This window comes from Xenopus tropicalis, chromosome 1 (genome assembly GCF_000004195.4).
Source record: "Xenopus tropicalis strain Nigerian chromosome 1, UCB_Xtro_10.0, whole genome shotgun sequence".
Classification (NCBI taxonomy): Eukaryota; Metazoa; Chordata; class Amphibia; order Anura; family Pipidae; genus Xenopus; species Xenopus tropicalis.
In genome coordinates, this window is record NC_030677.2 from 164,676,189 (window position 1) to 164,694,581 (window position 18,393).

The window sequence follows — 18,393 nt, forward strand, 5'->3', positions numbered from 1 at the left end:
AAAAAGAAACTGTGGATATATGTATTATATTTTTTGTTTAATAGTAGGATTTCTTTTCCAGTCCTTTTCCCCCTTTAGTGTGAGTAATATGGAAACAGAACATTCATTTATCAAGTGTAACAATATCTCCAGACACACACTTCTGAGATTATTTCATAAAAACAAACAAATTATTGTGTGGGTATACATTACACAGACTGAGTGCTATATGTGCAACTGTTATTGATTTTATATTGATTTTGTATATCAGATTTCCACTTTTCTGTACCTTAGTTTTGTATTTGTTGTGCACAAGTACTAATGGTTTCAGAAGTATCTTAATCCCAGAGGGGATTGTGTAAAATATACTTTTACACATTTAACTCTTTCAAAAAATGTTTTCATATATGTTTTTATATTTGAACTGATGATAAATTATTCAGTGCTCTTTTTGTTCATTTAAAGTGGACCTGTCACCCAGACATGAAAATCTGTATAATAAAAGTCCTGTTCAAATTAAACATGAAACCCAAATTCATTTTTATATTAACACATCCAAACCCATTATAAAGGCATTTAAAAATCACAGCTGTCAATCATATATTGCTTGCCCCACCTCTATGCCTTAGGCATAGAGGCGGGGCAGACAGTAACTTTAGCTTTCCATTCAGCACTTCCTAGATGTCACTGCACATCTCACTTCTCCCCTCCCTCCTCCTTATCTAACTGTGTAGCCAGTGCATGGGCCTGGGCATCAGGTCCCCCATTCTATCACATAAACAAGATTTTGGCTTGATACAAAGCTTGCCTTAATAACAGTGTCCACAAAATGGTGCCTTCCTGCTTGCTTTGATTGAGTAATTCCAAGACGGAAGGAAACAAGATTTATATTATTTATATAGCGTAAGTAAAGTTTATTTTGCTCAACTAACAATATAGAAAATAATTTGGACTTATTTCTTAGGGTGACAGGTCCGCTTTAAGAAAAGATTGGAAAAGTAACTCATTGTACACTTATATATTTTCCCTTTTAATTAGTTATTGATGGGCTACTATTATTTTGCCAATAACAGTTTCAAAGAGTTTATTACGAGTCCAAGGAATATAGCAGGCTCAGCAACAAACCATATGATCACTTGGTGGATCATATTCAATAATTTGCTGTGCCCTTCAGCATTACAAGTCACTGTTCCTACATACTGAATGCCATAGAGTTTATTTACCTCACTGTAAGAAAGGCTTTCTGGCCATAATATTCCTGGTACAGGACTAAGGTATTCTTTAACCCAATAACCCAGAAAAGAATGGCTGGATATGTAAACTGCATTTGGGAATACTTTATAGAGAACTGTGTATTAAAGGAGACATATAAATGAAAAAACTATAATCTTGTAGGCAATTATGAATAATATATGGTGCTGGTTTACTCTTGGCCTAAAATTAATGCTATATGTAAAAATGGCAGTGCAGTGTGCTGAGTGTGGCAGACTCCCCCCCCCCCCCCCCTTCCCACACAGCCTGAAAGAGGAGGCAGCAGGAAGCGGCATAGATGGGTGGGACTAGTTGGTTTTTGGAGAAATTTTTAATAAATCAGCCCAAAACTACTTTTAAAAGCACATTCCTTCTATATTTAGATAAGTACAATTCCAATTCATTGGCACAATATTGTTTTTCAAACAATATGTCTCCTTTAATCCTTTCATCCTTCAGCTCACTGCGTCCTCAGGTTCCCTGTTCCCCGCTGTGTCCTCTGGCTCCCTGTTCACCCACTCCCCGCTGCTTCCTCCGGCTCCCTGCTCCCTGCTGCTTCCTCCGGGTCCCTGCTCCCTGCTGCTTCCTCCGGCTCCCTGCTCCCCGCTGCTTCCCCCAGCTCCCTGCTCCCCCGTCTGCAGACAGGTAGTAGCCAGGGGTGAGGATGCAGCAGGGGCAGGGTAAATTACCTTGGGGGGGGCAAGAAAACCACACCAGCCCGGGGTACCTGCAGCGAGTGCTTCCTTAAGTTGTCAAATTCCCTGAGCCAGTGCATGCGCAGTAGAGTGAAAAGCTGACTATTTTGTTAAAGTTCGGCTTTTCACCCTACTGCGCATGTGCAAGCGCGCGAAGAAGGAAACAGGAAGAGGAGACACTCGCTGCAGGTACCCCAGGCTGGTGCGGTTTACTCCTAACAGGGGCACCAGCCCGGGGTAAAAGGTAAGCGATTAAAGTCACTTGGGGGTGCCTAACATTTTTTGTGCTTGATCTACTTTCTATAAGCCACCACTTTCTCCATGTATCTCTTTTAGATATATATTTTATGAGTTAGGCAGAAAATATTTGACAAAAGTTCAACATTTCCGCAGCTTTATGTCACTGAAGTAAGATCCACAAAAAATACCTTCAGTGCTGCTTTGAAGTGGCCCTTCTTCTCCGAGTCAATGATGTGGGTCAACACAGGGTACTTTATGCTTATGTGCACCAGTGTCATAGGGTTGCTCTCCATAAGGGCTTAGCTGCCATATGCCTTTTTAAAATAAGCAGACCAGTCTGGGAGAATTCCCATTTTAAAGGAATTCTGTCATGATTTTTATGATGTACTTTTTATTTCTAAATTACACTGTTTACATAGCAAATAATTCACTCTACCATTTAATATTTTATTCTTGAACCAACAAATGCATTTTTTAAGCTGTAATATTGATGTGTAGGCAGCCATCTCAGTGCATTTTGCCTGATCCTAAGCTTTCTGAAAGAGCCAGCACTACCTAATAGAATTACTTTTGAGATAAGCTATTGTTTCTCCTACCCAGTGTGACTGAAAGAGTCATGAATTGGGTGAGCAGGACCCAACAGCAGTGAGCGCTGTTATCATATGTACCATTAGGTGGGACATGGGAGCAGTTTTAAGTGTCAGGGAGCTGTTATCTTGCTTTTGCAGTTCAGCAGTAAAGAGAGACTGAAGTTTATCAGAGCAGTCACATGACTGAGGGTACCTGGGAAACTAACAAAATGGATAGCCCAATGTCAAATTTTAAAATTAAATGTACAAAACAAATCTGTTTGCTCTTTCAAAAAATTGTTTCAGTGCAGGGTTTTGCTGAAGCAGCACTATTAACTGATCCATTTAGAAAAAAAACACGTTTCCCGTGACAATATCCCTTTAATTAAGCCGAGATAGTAGGTGATCCTAGTTTTGTGAGCAAAATTGTGAGAAAATTATGAGCCTGGAGAATTCTAGAAGCTAGATATATTATAGATATAGCATAGCATGCCAAAGGACATTTAATATGGGCTGGTGAACTACTTACATTTTGTTTGCTGATTTATTGTAAACCCCCACTCTGTTATAAAATTATTGTAAAGGGCTGCGTAACTTGCTGGTGCAATGTATAAATTATGAAAATAATATTGAGAACCTAGCATAAATATTCATTTTTAATCCAATTTGTAAAACAGACCCACTACTAATATGGATTATAATCTTCTCTAGGGATAGCTGTTTGCATTGGAATGGCCAGTACCTTTGCTTATGCAAATTCCTCTGTCAAACACCAAGTGTCTCTAAAGGTAAGGAACAGTTTAATCACTTAAAGGGGTAGTTTACCTTGAAATTCATTTTTAGTGGTATCTGTATGGTGGTATGTGGTGTTTATTTTTAATTCTCTTTGGTTTCTGTCATTTTATTGTTGTGCAGCTCTCCAGAAACGGGTTTAGCAACCTGACAAAGGATCAGTTCATTAGAATATGTTAGACTGCTTTGAGCATCACTGGGCATTAACACCACACTAAATTGTTAATTCCCAAAGCAGAGTACAAGTGATACTGACATAGCTAATGTCTGAAATATGCTTTGCATGCAAGTGATAGGCAGCAGCTAGTGAGCATTTTGTGTGCTGAGAGTACCACAATCAAAATGCCCACTTTGTCACCAGCCTTATATCAAGGATTGGGAGTAGTAAATTGTTAAATCTTAAAATGCCATGATTCATCTGCCCCTTATTATCAGTTTGGTTAGTATCTGTACTAGTCATCTTATAGTCAAATGGTTCAAAAACTGCAATAAGAAAAAGAATGAAGGCTTTAAGCAAACTTCAGATTTTATTTGCGAAGGACTTATAAACTGTTGCTATAAATAAAAATGATTACTGTGGCAAAGTGTTGTATAAATGTTATAGTATACTTTCTTTTTACAGACATGTAGGTTTAGGTCATTTACCCTTGCTTTCTGTTCCAGCTGTAAACCTGTATATGGCCCTGCCACAATAACCCTGATGGTACTGGCTTTGTTTCAGCAATGTTCTCATCTTTAGCATTTAATATATATGCCTAGCAAATGTAAGCAGCTAATTTTTATTATTGTAGTTTCGTCATTGTCAGCAGAAGCAGTGCCTCTGCACCATTCTGAAGGAAATGTGTCTTTTGACACCAAGAGGCTGTATGCCCATGTAGGGATTAAATAACTGTCAGACTAGAGGTCCCTTATTTATTTAAGCTTGACCTATGCTAATGGTCCCCAACAAGTTGCCCTTGGATGTTGCTCCCAGTAGCCTCAAAGCAAGTACTTATTTTTGAATTCCTTGCTTGAAGGCATGTTTTGGTAGCATAGAAACCCAGAGTAATGCTAAACAGACCCTTCAGTAGGCTGCCAGTCTATATAGGGGCTACCGAATAGCCAATCATAGCTCTTATTTGGCACCCCCAAAACTTGTTTCATGCTTATGCTGCTCCCCAACACTTTTTCTATTTGAATGTGGCTCACACTTAAGGTTGGGGGTGTATGCAATTTCATACATTACAGGTATCTTATCCTTTCAAAAGTGTATGTTGCAAGAGTAATCATAAATTGTTGCTCTGCACTTACAACCTATATTGTGCTTGTTTGCTTAGGAAAAGCGTTCTGTGTTTGCAGCTATATGGATTGTGGTGTTCCTGATGGCCAATACACTTTACCTTTTATATAGCATTCAATCTCAGCAGCTGCAGTACAGGTAAGTAGCGTATATTGTGACATTAAAACTTTAAAGCTTTTATCTGAATGCAACAAACACAGCATTTGTTTTTATTCATTGGGTGATGTGTGTTAATTTGTATCATCAAGCTTTGCACATGTTTACTAGCTTTGTCATAAAAGTATTCCTATAATATTTTTTCTGAATGGAAAAAATAGTATAATTATAATAAGCTTAAAATGTTGTTTGCAACAAACAGTTATATTAGTGTTTATAGCTATGTTTTGTCCAAATATTTGTATATAAATTTTGTTATGATAAAGCTAGATCCTCCAAATGAGCAAAATCCCATTCTGTATACTCAGTAACCTCCGACTACCTAACCCAAGTGCTTACAATGCTGCTCTGAACTCACCTTCCCGATTACTGCTTGAAACCAATGACAGATACATTATAGAGGTGTTTATTGCTCTTTCCCCTGAGCTCTTCTGCAGAAGACACAAACCATGATCACTTCTTTCTTTCATTTGCATTTTGTTTCTTTATGTAATCATTTGTTTTTATGTTTTAGGTTTTCATTTAGCCCTCTGTATTGTGTGAGTATTTTCCACTTATTTGTTTATTTTAAATTTTTTAAACATTGGTCATCAACATTTAGTTTTGTGATTTCATATTTTGCCCAGAGTATATTAGCAAAAGTTAGAGTTAACACTGACAAACAGTACAAATGGGAAAATACATTTACAGTAATGAATCAGTAGTGGGTTGTAAAGTCAGTAGGGATATGCTTGTCAAGCAATGGTTGGCCTCCACATACAAATCACAAAAGAGGACCTTGTGCATTTGAAGATTAAAAGGCTTGTTTTAATAATAATTCTTGTTTACTGGTAGTACAGTTTTTTTTTCCTGGAGAATTGTGCAGGGATGTGTGAATTCTGGCACAGTTTGTGGCATTTTTTTGTTCGGGCAATGAAAAAAGGGAGTTTATCCTTTCACTGAGAGTTCCAGTTGCATTATCTACTTTTTTAAAGCTAGAGAAAAACAGCCAAAGGAAAATATACTATTACCGCTTAATAATGCCATTAGAGAACTATAAAGTGAAAATAAATAATGCATAGTGGCCCTTTAAAGAGGTTTTTAAAGTGGTTGTGGTCGGTGGCATTAATCATTATGAGTAAAGATTTTAATCAAGAAGGGACACTATTATATTCATTTTATAATAAATGTAAATGCATATGTTTGACTCAAGATTATTGCATTCTTGGGAGAACATATTATAAATTCTAAATTATCCGAAAAAATAAGGCATGCTAAAGTTTTACGATTCTCCCAAATTCATTTTCATTCCTTTGTGTCTTTATGTGGGTATAACATCTTTATTGTTCATAACATAACACATTATATATAAATTGTGTATGTATTGTACCCATTTAGTCTTTAATATTTGCAAATATGCACATTTCAGGGATGTCAGTTTTTTCCTTCTAGTTTAAGAAGGTTTCCCGCCACTTACTATCAGTATTTTTTAAATATCCTTCTGTTTGGACTTTGGGGTGAGAACAGTGCAAGTACAAATCAGACCAACATATAGAATGTTTTGTTCTGCCTCATGGAGGAACAATCAAAATTTATTAGACTGACTTTGATGGATTACTGTAGTATCACCTTGCTGATTATATTCCTGTTAGTTGAATACCACAGCTACAGAACAGATGTAGCCAATTTATTGCCTTCTCTGTTTAGTTATTATACAACATGTTTTCATTGCCTTGGCTATCACTGCAATAGAATTATAATGTATGCAGTACATTTTGTGAAGTTTGGTATGTTACGATACATTTGCACTGAGGCATATAAAATTAAGAAATTGGCCAACAGTCAACAGTCTGTTTAGTGTGGACTACTCTTTTTTTTCAGTTGATTTTGAACAAAGTTATGGCTTCATTAAATAGATTCATATACAAAAAAATCATATCAAGGATAACTGTTTACTTGCTCAGTCAATGTAAAATATTACAATGTATAGACCGTACCAGCTAAGGAACATAGATTGTCAACGCTATTGCCAAGATTCACCTAGCAGTTCTAGGATCTTATTGTATAACTATAATTAGAAGACCAAACCATTTTTCCTTATTCTTTAGCTTGATCTTTCTGAAACCTAACCTGGACAATTTGGATTTCTTTGAACTCATGTGGATTGTGGGCATCTCAGATTTTGTTCTGAAATACATCACCGTGTCAGTGAAGTGTCTGGTGCTTGCTCTTCCAAGAATCATCCTAGCTGTTAAATCAAAGGTACTTTCTGCACATGTAGTTCTCATAGTAACTGTGATCCGTGTTCATATTGCTATTTTCAGATTAATTTGCTTTTGTTTTCTTCATAAAGTTTAATGCTGTAATACCAAGAACAAAGATTTTGATGTAAAGGCTGATAATAAGCTGACCTTGAATTTTACTAATTTTCTAGCCAGTTATACAAGCAATTCCATTGCATATTCAGGTCACTGGTTGAACTGTTATAAAATCAAAATAATTTTATTTAAATAGATATGTAAACCTGTATATACACATAGGGGCTGATTTACTAAGACACAAATTCGAATCCGAATTGGAAAAATTCCGATTGGAAAACGAACATTTTGCGACTTTTTCGTATTTTTTGCGATTTTTTCGGCGCCTTTACGACTTTTCGGAAATTATCGCGACTTTTTCGTTACCAATACGATTTGCGCGAAAAAACATGAGTTGCGCGAGTTGCCTTCTCCGTAGCGTTAAAACTTAAAAGGCGCAACGTTTCGCGCAAGTTTTAACTCTACGAAAAAATCGCGACTTTTCGCGCAAGTTTTAACGCTACGAAAAAATCGCCAGATTTGGCGCAACTTTCGGAATGGCTACGAAAAACTCGCGTTTTTTTGCAAAAATCGTATTGGTAACGAAAAAGTCGCGATAATTTCCGAAAAAATCGCAAAATATCGATCATTACGAAAAAAACGCAATCGGACGCATTCGGCCCCTTCGTGGGTTAGTAAATGTGCCCCATAGTGATATGTTGTTGATATAGAAAGGGGAATTTTAGGTATTTTGTAGTTGAGAGATGCAATGGCAGTTATTTAGTATACATTGGCCCTACATGCATAAGGTAGGCTTTAAAGCAATTGTGATATATTTTACATGAAGTTCATGGCTTCGTAAGTGATGTATTTATAATAAAAATGATCTCATCGTGAGACTTGTGCCACAGAAAATGAAGAAGTTGGTCAATTTTGATTGGCTTGCAGTTCTTGTCTTATTGGTTGACAAGTACCACTGGCAGATCAATTAACTTCTGGCATCAGAGAATACAGTCAGGCAAATTCTGATTTGTCCCTGGCCCTCCTCCAAGATGAGCTTCTCCTCACGCACACCCTCTCGTTTTCTTCAGCATTTTTTTTTTTGTTGTTTTTGAACGGAATTAATATTCCGAAGCTGAACCAAAAGAAGTGATCTCTCCTGAGATAAATTGCTTCATCGGAAAAGGTTTAGAGTCATTCACCACCCCCACCCCCTCTACCTACCAAGAAATGAGAGCAGTCATTAATCCTTGTCATCATGCTAGCGCATGATCGGAATGAACAGCACCCCAGAAACCCAGTGAGACTTTGTCTCACATGAAAGATTCAGCTTATTCAGATGAAATCGGAGCAGGATTAAACTCTTCTGATGGGCGGTTTTATTAACTCTCAGCACTGCACTACTACACAGTGCTTAGCATATTCTATTTGTATTTACCATTATTGGTTTGATGAAAATTTTCAAGCTTCTGTTTCAACTTAAAAATAATGCCTTTTGTGTTCTTATGGCAAAGGAGTTAAATCATTCTTTTTGTTTAGATTCTTGCATTCAAAGACTGAAACTGCAGTGTTATTCCCCTTAATCCATGCACAACTGCATGTTATAATTCATTCCTTACTGACTAGCAAGGCAGGGACACATTAAAGAACTCAGTTAAACACTATAAGAATAAATATAATGGACAAGAAGAACAAATGGCCTTTATAATTAGTCAACCTTTGATGAGCTCTTTCCATGTACTTTTCAATATGTAGTGCATCAGTAATAATACCGACAAAGAAAAGAGGTACCCTGCACTCACTTATTATCAGTATGCTAAAGACATTAAGGGGCCCATTCATTAAAGTACAAATTTCAAATTGTTATAAGTATGATTGGAAAAAATTCGTAGCAACCACGATAATTTCTGATGTTCAAAAATGTTACGAAAATTCTTTTCTTGGATTTAAGAAAAATCGTGGTAGCTATCTGAAAGTTACAAAATTTTCGTGGCCAAACGATCATAAACGGCGCAAAAACCTTTCTGACTTTGAAACTTCAATGCATGATTTTGGAAGCTTTCCATAGGACTCAATGGCACTCTGCAGCTCCAACCTGGCCAAAGGACCACAATACCAAAGCTTGAATGAACAATGAAACTTTTGTTGTTGTTGCGCAAAGTACGAAAAGTATGACTTTTTCATGGAATAACGAATGTATCACGAAAAGTCATATTCTTTTTAACGATATTAACGTTAACAGTTCTAAATTTTAGAAAAAATACTATTTTTTTTCTAATCGAGGTCATCGTGCTTAAATGAATGGGCCCTTAAGACATGTTCATTAATCTACCAAAAATGCCCTTATCTTTAAACAAAACAGAGATTAGTTATCTTTATATTGCAATATATTCAAGCTGGCCAACTTCAAAGTCAAAGACATTAGTAATAGTACTTTGCTAATATCTACACTATCCTAACGTTATTATCTGTATAAGATATACACATACAATGCATTTGTCATATTTATTATTATTTATTTGAAAGATATATCAGTCATGTAATTATTTCACAATTCTTCATCTTCTTCACGATTTTTTGGTTGCTGCACAGTACAGGCCTAATTGTTACCTAAAATCTTATTTTTCCTAAATAACGTAATCTGTAATTTCTCTAAATTTCCTCTTCATAGTAATTTATATTTAGGTCTAACCATCAATGTAGATATAAGTAGAAGCCTTTACAAAGAACTAAACAGAAAATATGCTGGAGAATTGGTAAAACAGTAGCCAAGAGCAACCATATTCATACAGTCGATTTTTTGAGACTCGAGATGACCACTTTTCTGGGTGAAGTAAGAAGGTTCGTACAGGTACAGAAAAGGTTCCAAAAAAAGTTGAATGTTAAAAATTGACACTACTAGCCCGCATGACCTTCATTGAACTACTGGCACCCAGCAAGGTTGGTTTTTCAAAAAAAATTTTTGTGCACGGGTAGGAATATAATGAGGTTTTTTTTTTTATAGGGAAAAATTCATACACTTTCATGAATACAGGAAATACTATGTGGCAAGTTCAAAGATACATGACAGCTAAGAAATTGAGCAATAATTATATAATCATGTAACTGGTTTGTCACAAAATATATACCTTAGGTATATTGCACTGGGCAGACTAATCGAACTTATGTAATAAGTTGAAGAAAGATTAAACACAAACACACAAAAATGTAATCAGTTACAGCCTCTTTGAAATCTTTTAATGCCTGCCACACTGGTTGTCCTGAGGTCAATAGTAAGGCTGCAACATCTACTTAATCACTTAGATTTCCTTCTCCTCCTGTAACCCACTCGCGCCCCCCCACACCCTAACCACACCCTCCAGTCTAGCAGCCTGTGTGAGCCTGCTTTCTTGATAAAATGTATGCTGAATAAGAGTCTGTGTGTGTGTATGCTGTTAGATTTAAATGTATCTGATTATGTATCTGATTATGTATCAGAGGAAAAATGGCCACCGGGTGAAAGCTGCTATTTGCTTTAGGAAAATGTGATAGTGCTGGCAAGCGGAGGGGATATATTTGTACTGCATATATCCCCTCCGCTTGCCAGCACTATCACATTTTCCTAAAGCAAATAGCAGATTTCTCCCGGTGGCCATTGGGTGGTGGAGGCATGCCCAACTGATATACGTTGTAGGCAAATGTAGGCTTTACATGTCCTTTAAAGAAGAAAGAAAAGTATGTGCATCATTTCATGCATGGCATATGTTTGTGATTAGTCCATCTAAGATTATGTTCACTTTAATATGTTTATGGCACAAACAATTAAATAACTGTTGAGTTAATGGATTTAGTTTTCAAACAGCTATGTACTAAATGCTATTGTATTTTATACTCTGCAATAGAGTCATTGTTTGTCCAGGATTACTGTTTTGTGGTTCCAATATAGAATTTACTATACTCCCCCCCCCCCCCCCCCCAGCACAGGGTCTGTGCAGAAGTGAAAGATTAATTTTGAAATTTCACATGCAGCCGATCAGCAGAACAACAGGAAGGCAGCAAGATAGCAGCTCCCAGTAGATATCAGAATAGCACTCAGTAGTAAGAAATCCAAGTCTGGCTTGGGACTCCTTCTGTTACATAGGAGTATGAGAAACAATAGGTTACCTGAAAGCAGTTTTAATGTGTAGCGCTGGCTCTTGCTGAAAGCTCAGGCACAATGCACTGAGATGGCGCCTACACACCAATATTACAGCTAAAAAAAATAAATTTGTTGGTTCAAGAATAACTTGAACTTGAAAAGGCAGAGTGAATTATTTGCTATGTAAACAGTGTAATTTTAAAAATAAAAAGTATACCATAAAAATCATGACAGTATCCCTTTAATGTGAACTGGTGGAAATTACTGTTTCTCTGTAATTTAAAAAATATTCATATAAAAGTCAGCCCCAGAAAACAGAAAGGGCTAAACAAATACTGCCTTTGACTGCAACTACTTTTAGCAATAACTTTAAAACTACTTGAAATGTTTAATTAATATATATCGTAAAGTTGCTTAGACTTACATTATTTTTAAAATAGAGTGGTTTGCCATACCTCTAACAGCCAGTGAGCCAGGCCCTTCTTGCCATGAACTGTACATTCTAATCATCCCTTATTGCTTTAACTGCTTGCTTTGGTTGGTTTTACAAAACAGGATTTAGAAAAAAAGAAATTAAAAATGATATCCCTTTAAGAGCTTTAAGTTGCAACTTGGTTGGGCTGCATTCAAAAGCAACTTGCTTACATGGTGTTTCTTAGCACAGTAGGTTTGTTCATTTGATATCCCTTCCCTGTGTACCAACAATTTTCCAAGTTTAATTCATGAAAGAATAGCTGCTCATTTCACCCTTCTGGCTCTGTCCATTTTAATAATTTCATATAAAATGTTTTTCTCCTACAATATCTTTATTTTGGAAAAAATGTATAAAGCATATCTGAGATAGCTAACCAAACGCAGGAACAATTTTTCTTTAACTGTTCATTAGTTCATGAAGTTGGATACCCAATGCACATTGGAACACAAAGGGCATTTACACACCACAAGGAAATGGCTCATTGAATTGCTAGGCAGAAATCGTTGTAGCAAAATAATAGAGGTAGATTCATTTTTGCCACATAAACACATCTGGTCCACTCTCGATCACAATACCAACTTATTGGGAGTCACTAGCTGGGAGCCCAGTACAGTCACAGATGCTGTTTGATGATTAAAGACTGAGAGCTTCCAGGTTTCTGCCTGGTGATTTTGATATTCTTTAAGCCAACGTTTTGATTAATAAGTAGTCTTCAGCAGAGCTGCCAGCTGACAATGTTTTGTTTGCTTAGCAATTGTTTCCACTGGTACATCTTCATTTGCACTGATGGAAATGATGATGATCACTTAGTCCTTGGCTAGGGAATCAGCGGCTAGTTTCTTTCTATTGAAAAATGACTTGTAAAATCACATGCTGCACCTTTCCTGCCTGGTTCACAATATTGGATCTCAGAGGCATATTTAATCAAAAATGACAGCTCCAAATTGGTTTAGATTAAAGAAATTAGCATGAAAAAGTAATAGAGAATCTACATGGGCTTTAAAGCGAGAGTATCAACCGAAAAGAGAACTTCCTTAATTAACTTGAAAAAAAGTTATATTCGTTTTATTTGGTTCTTACTTTATTGAAAAAAATATATAATTATTGGTAAGCCTACAACACTAGCTGTGCATATAAAAGGTAATGCTTCTTTGTTATTCTCTGTTATGGACAGTCTTGCAGCATAAAGTAGTAAGTAGCTTTATTTAGATGCTAAAATCTCCTTGATCTCTCTTACCGAAGTCAGAACATTTTAACAATGTAAAAGGGAGGTAATGTAAAGCTGTCTTAACCATTAAGAAATCTATTTATTGGTTTTTGTAATGTATTTTTGTAATAGTATGCTATTTTGAAATGTACTTTATGGCATTTTGGATAGATTCATATCTAATGAGTATTAGCAAAAGCAAATATTGCTTACACTGGAAAGCTTAGAGCTGGAAAAGCTTAGAGCCTCAAGGCTCTGTTCTGGGCCCCTTACTTTTTTCTCTCCATACCTCCTCACTTGGCAAATTAATCAATTCTTTTGGCTTTCAGTACCACCTCTATGCTGACGATACTCTATCTATCTTTCCTCTCCTGATCTCAACCCAGAGCTTCTAACTCGCGTCTCTTCCTGCCTGACCGCTATCTCCACTTGGATGTCCCAACGTTACCTTAAATTAAACATCTCTAAGACCGAGCTGGTTCTCTTTCCCCCATCCAACGTCCACATTGTTCCCGAGGTATCTATAACGGTTAACAATTCTACCATCACCTCATCTTCCCAGGCCCGGTGCCTTGGGGTTATCCTTGATTCTGCCCTGTCCTTTACTCCTCATATCCAATCACTTATCAAATCATGTCACTTTCACCTAAGAAATATCTCCAAAATACCATCATTTATCACCCAAGATGCTGCCAAAATTCTGATTCACTATCTTGCCTGGACTGCTGTAACTCCCTATTAATTGGCCTTCCCCTCCAAAGACTGTCCCCTCTCCAGTCCATAATGAATACTGCTGCCAGGCTCATACACCTCTCCAACCGCTCCTCCTCTGCCATGCCACTCTGCCAATCCTTGCACTGGCTTCCCCTACCATCCAGGATAAAATTCAAACTAATGACTCTCACATTTAAAGCAGTTCATAACTCTGCCCCACCCTACATCTCTGAACTCATCTCTAGGTACCATCCAACCCGCTTGTTACGCTCATCTACTGACCTGCTCCTCAACTCCTCTCTGATTCCCTCCTCACACGCTCGCATTCAAGACTTTGCAAGGGCTGCCCCCCTTCTCTGGAATTCGCTCCCACAATCTGTCAGACTTTCTCCCAATCTCTCTGCCTTCAAGAGATCTCTAAAAAGAGAGAAGCTTACCCTAATCTAGTTTAGCAATACCCTGTGCCACACCTCTCTTAACTCTGGTCATGCCTATTCCCACACCTTGGGTCTCAACCCTTTCTCCTTGTAGATTGTAAGCTCTTTTGGGCAGGGCCCTCTTCACCTCTTGTATCGGTTATTGATTGCTTTATATGTTACTCTGTATGTCCAATGTATGAAACCCACTTATTGTATAGCGCTGCAGAATATTTTGGCGCTTTATAAATAAATAATAATAATAATATATGAAAGAACACAGATGAAGTTTAACCTAGATGAGAAGAAAAACATACCCTAGTACAGTGATCCCAAACCAGTGGCTCTCCCACTCCTTGGTTGTTTCTCCCAGGGGCCTCAAAGCAGGTGCTTATTTTTGAATTTCTGGCTTTTGGGCAAGTTTTGGTTGCATACAAACCAGGTGTACTGCTAAACAGAGCCTCCTATAGGCTGCCAGTCCATACAGGGGCTACTAAATAGCCAATAACTGTCCTTATTTGGTACCTCCAGGAACATATTTTATGCTTGTGTTGCTCCCCAAATCTTTTTACATATGAATGTTGCTCACAGGTAAAAGAAGTTGGGGATCACTGCCCTAGTATATGTTTTTAGCATTTGGATCATCAATATTGGGAGGTTTTGGAAATTAGCATTCAAATAGAGGACATCTGGGCAGATTATGTACGGTGGTCATTTTTTACCTATGAGTAGCGACTTGTTGCAAAATGTTGTCACGATTACTCTGCAAATCGAGGTATTTTAGACATAGTGCTACTAAATATAGCATGCTCTGAATGAGCAGACACTTTCACGGACATAGGGCTGTTCAGTTCCCACCACCAACCAACCCATAGCAAAGCTGCCAGGCTTATGCCAGTGTATAAACACAAGATGAGTATATGCAATATGCTGATTAACTAGTGCTTCCTTTTGTATAAATGGAGAGTCTGAAGAGAGCAATTACATGCCCAATTTATATATTAGTTCCAACATTTATATCTGCTGTCCCAAAATGCCACACCTATTGTGCCAACCAAAGGAATAATCTATTCAGCCATTGTCTAGCAGCGGCAGGAACAACCACCAGATTTACTGAATGCCTCTACACAGAGAGAGAGATTTCATGGCAGACATGGAAGTTGAAATAATTCCTCGATTGGTCCTTGGAAGGTAGATAATTAGATCTACTGCCACAGCAGAGATAATCCCCAGCATAAACAGCCACAGCAAAGGGTGAAAGGATGGGGTGGTACACTGGTAATTTAATTATCTACTTTGCAAGGACCAAGCATCAGTTTTCCTTTTAAGATGAAGAAATAACAAAAAACAAAAATTTTTGTGATTACAACAACAGACAACTGCCTGCTGAGCTCTAACACCTCTCTGGATCACCAATCCCTAATGCAAATGCAAGCAATATATCTGCCTGGCACATTTCTAATGCAAGTGCATGGGAGACAGTTGCTAGCAGGTATTTTAATTGCTGAGATGAATGGAAACGTGTTATCCACCTTATGTTATAAACAGGCTGGGTTTAGATGTTAAGGGAAGTTATAATATTTACATGTAGGTTTTGTAGCATTGTATATCAATGCATTGCTATATTCCACATTATCTTGCACACTGGCATCATTCTTTCTTTTTTGAGTTAGAAAAACAGGTCATTTTAGCATCATAGGTTAAATAGAAAAAAACAGGTAAATGAATTAGTTAAAAGGGAAAGGGTTAATTTTGTAGCAATGAAAAGCTTATACTGTGTGTTGGTTCAGAGCCATGTTACACTAAAATCAGTATTGATTTAAAAAAACAGATGTAGCTGAGTCTAACAGAGAGGGAGAAGGAGTCAAGAGACATGCTGCTATATAAAGTAAATTACCTAATACTGCTGCTTTCTGGTAACAATCAGTGCTGAGTAGATAAGCACACAGTCATTTCAACACCTAACTTTAGGCAAGGATGTAACTGATGTTGGGAATTGGGATTTGCCCACCAGTAATGTATAGCTGTCCCAAGACATTCAATTGTCTAATGCTTTCATATTTACTCCTGCTAAATCTGTATGGCTGCCCTCATGTGCACTGTATTCATAGTCCCATTGGATCAAGGATTCCCTTTTTTGACATATATTTTACATTCTTTATGGTAATATGCAAATTATTGCATAAAATAAAGGGATTTTGTTAATAAGAAAAATATATGCTTTAAAGGGAAACGAAAGTCAAAGTCACTTGGGGGTGCCAAAATGTTAGGCACCCCCAAGTGACTTTAACCGCTTACCTCGTACCCCGGGCTGGTGCCCCTGTTAGGAGAAAACAGCACCAGCCCGGGGCACCTGGAGCGCAGCGCTTCCGTCTTCCTCGCTTCCTTTTCCTGAGTGCCAGCGGTGGGCGCATGCGCAGTAGAGTGAAAAGCCGACTTTAACATTTAAGTTCGGCTTTTCACTCTACTGCGCATGCGCGCGCAAGCGCCGGCAGCTACCCCGGGCTGGTGCTGTTCCTTCCTCACAGGGGCACCAGCCCGGGGTAAAAGGTAGGCGGTCAAAGTCACTTGGGGGTGCCTAACATTTTGGCACCCCCAAGTGACTTTGACTTTATTTTTCCTTTAAGCTTTAATTTAACATAATAATATTAAACCTTCATCATTGTAATTAAAGAGCAGTGTTTTTTTGCTTGTTGCACAGTAGTTATTTATTTTCTGTACTCTTCTGCCATAAGTACCTTCAGGTCAGTTTAAAATACAGGTATAGGATCTGTTATCCAAAAGCCTGTTATCCAGAAAGCTCAGAATTACGGGAGGGATATCTTTCATAAAGTCTAATTTTTAAAATGTTTTCCTTTTTCTGATAAAAATAAAACAGTACCTTGTACTTGATGGTAACTAAGCTGCATGAATCCATATTGGTGGCAAAACAATCCTTTTGGGTTTATTTCAAGTTTTTTTTAGAACACTTAAGTTGTGGTGATCCAAATAATGGAAAGATCCCTCATCTGGAAAGCCACAGGTCCCAAACATTCCAGATAATAGATCCTATACCTGTAATGGCATACCAGGATTTTTTCTGCTGGCATTTGTTTGCCTACAGACAAATGCCTGAACCTGGACATGCTGCTAGTCATTGACTATGAATGAAATCCAAGGAGGGTGTCCATTATTGTCAAAGACATGCAACACAGTCAGGTGCAGGCATTTTTATGAGCCTAAGAAGCTTTATGGAAGCGAACTCTGCCATGGTAATATAAATTATCTAGAAGGAAGAGATAAGAATGCTGAAATGAAGACTTTAAAAGATTTTGAAATATTTGCCACATATTCGCACATATTTCTATTTTCTCAGTATATAAATATTTATTGATGTGTTTAAAAATATATAAAGGATATAAAGATATACATTGGTGGGTTGAAAGTGTGATAGCATCCCTTAAATATCTCAGAATCACAGTGGTGCTTCTCAAAGGGCAGAATTGAAGAATTAGATGTAGAATTGGCATGACCACCAAACAGACTCTGGTTTCGGAGCAATGCCCAGTAGCAAAGAGAACTAATCACACAGTAAAATGCAACAGGTAAACACAGGACTAAAATCCACTGTCAGTCTGTTATATACTTGTATATCCACTAAAGCTAGAGCCAGGCAGGCAACAATCTCTTGGCATTACTTGCCATGAAGAGGTCACATTGATTCTTGTTATGACCACCCCCCCCCCCATGACTGAGCTGTCATTTATGTATTAAGGTGGTGTAAGACACAGAAAAACTTATGAAATTGAAACATAATTGCATTGCAAACAAAAATCTATTCCAACAAAGTTTATTAAGGATGTTTATATGATTGGCAGTAAGTGGTTTCATGTTGCCCATATATTATATTTAACATTCTGTTAACGTATTCCCTGTATTTGTGGTTATCTCATCTGCCTCTCGCTCCCCACCCATGCTGATCTCTTTTGTAGTTTCCGCCACTTTATTATTCCGTTCATCGTTGTTGCTTGAGGCTACAGACAGGAAAAAATGTACTCTTGTGTATGAAAACTCTGTCCAATTAAGAAAATCACCAGATATTACAGTCCTCATCAATTCTGTACCTGTGGGCTAACAAGATCACTTTAATCTGCATGTACATATTTAATTATTACACACTTTCCAATTTCAGCTCATTTCTATTAGCATGCATTATTTAGTTTCACGCACCATTAAAATGTTAGTGAA

At 37.4% G+C, this 18,393-nt stretch overlaps 1 protein-coding gene across 2 annotated transcripts in view; it reads left to right on the forward strand.

The window, feature by feature from the left end:
• rnft2 (ring finger protein, transmembrane 2) overlaps positions 1-18,393 on the forward strand; it is a 36,052-nt gene that overhangs the window by 6,298 nt on the left and 11,361 nt on the right. For both annotated transcript variants that reach the window (XM_004910503.4, XM_002936409.4), the window contains exons 4-6: positions 3,446-3,522; positions 4,843-4,943; positions 7,049-7,202. In XM_004910503.4, coding sequence (XP_004910560.1) covers positions 3,446-3,522; positions 4,843-4,943; positions 7,049-7,202 — 332 coding nt within the window. The remainder of the gene's footprint in view (positions 1-3,445; positions 3,523-4,842; positions 4,944-7,048; positions 7,203-18,393) is intronic.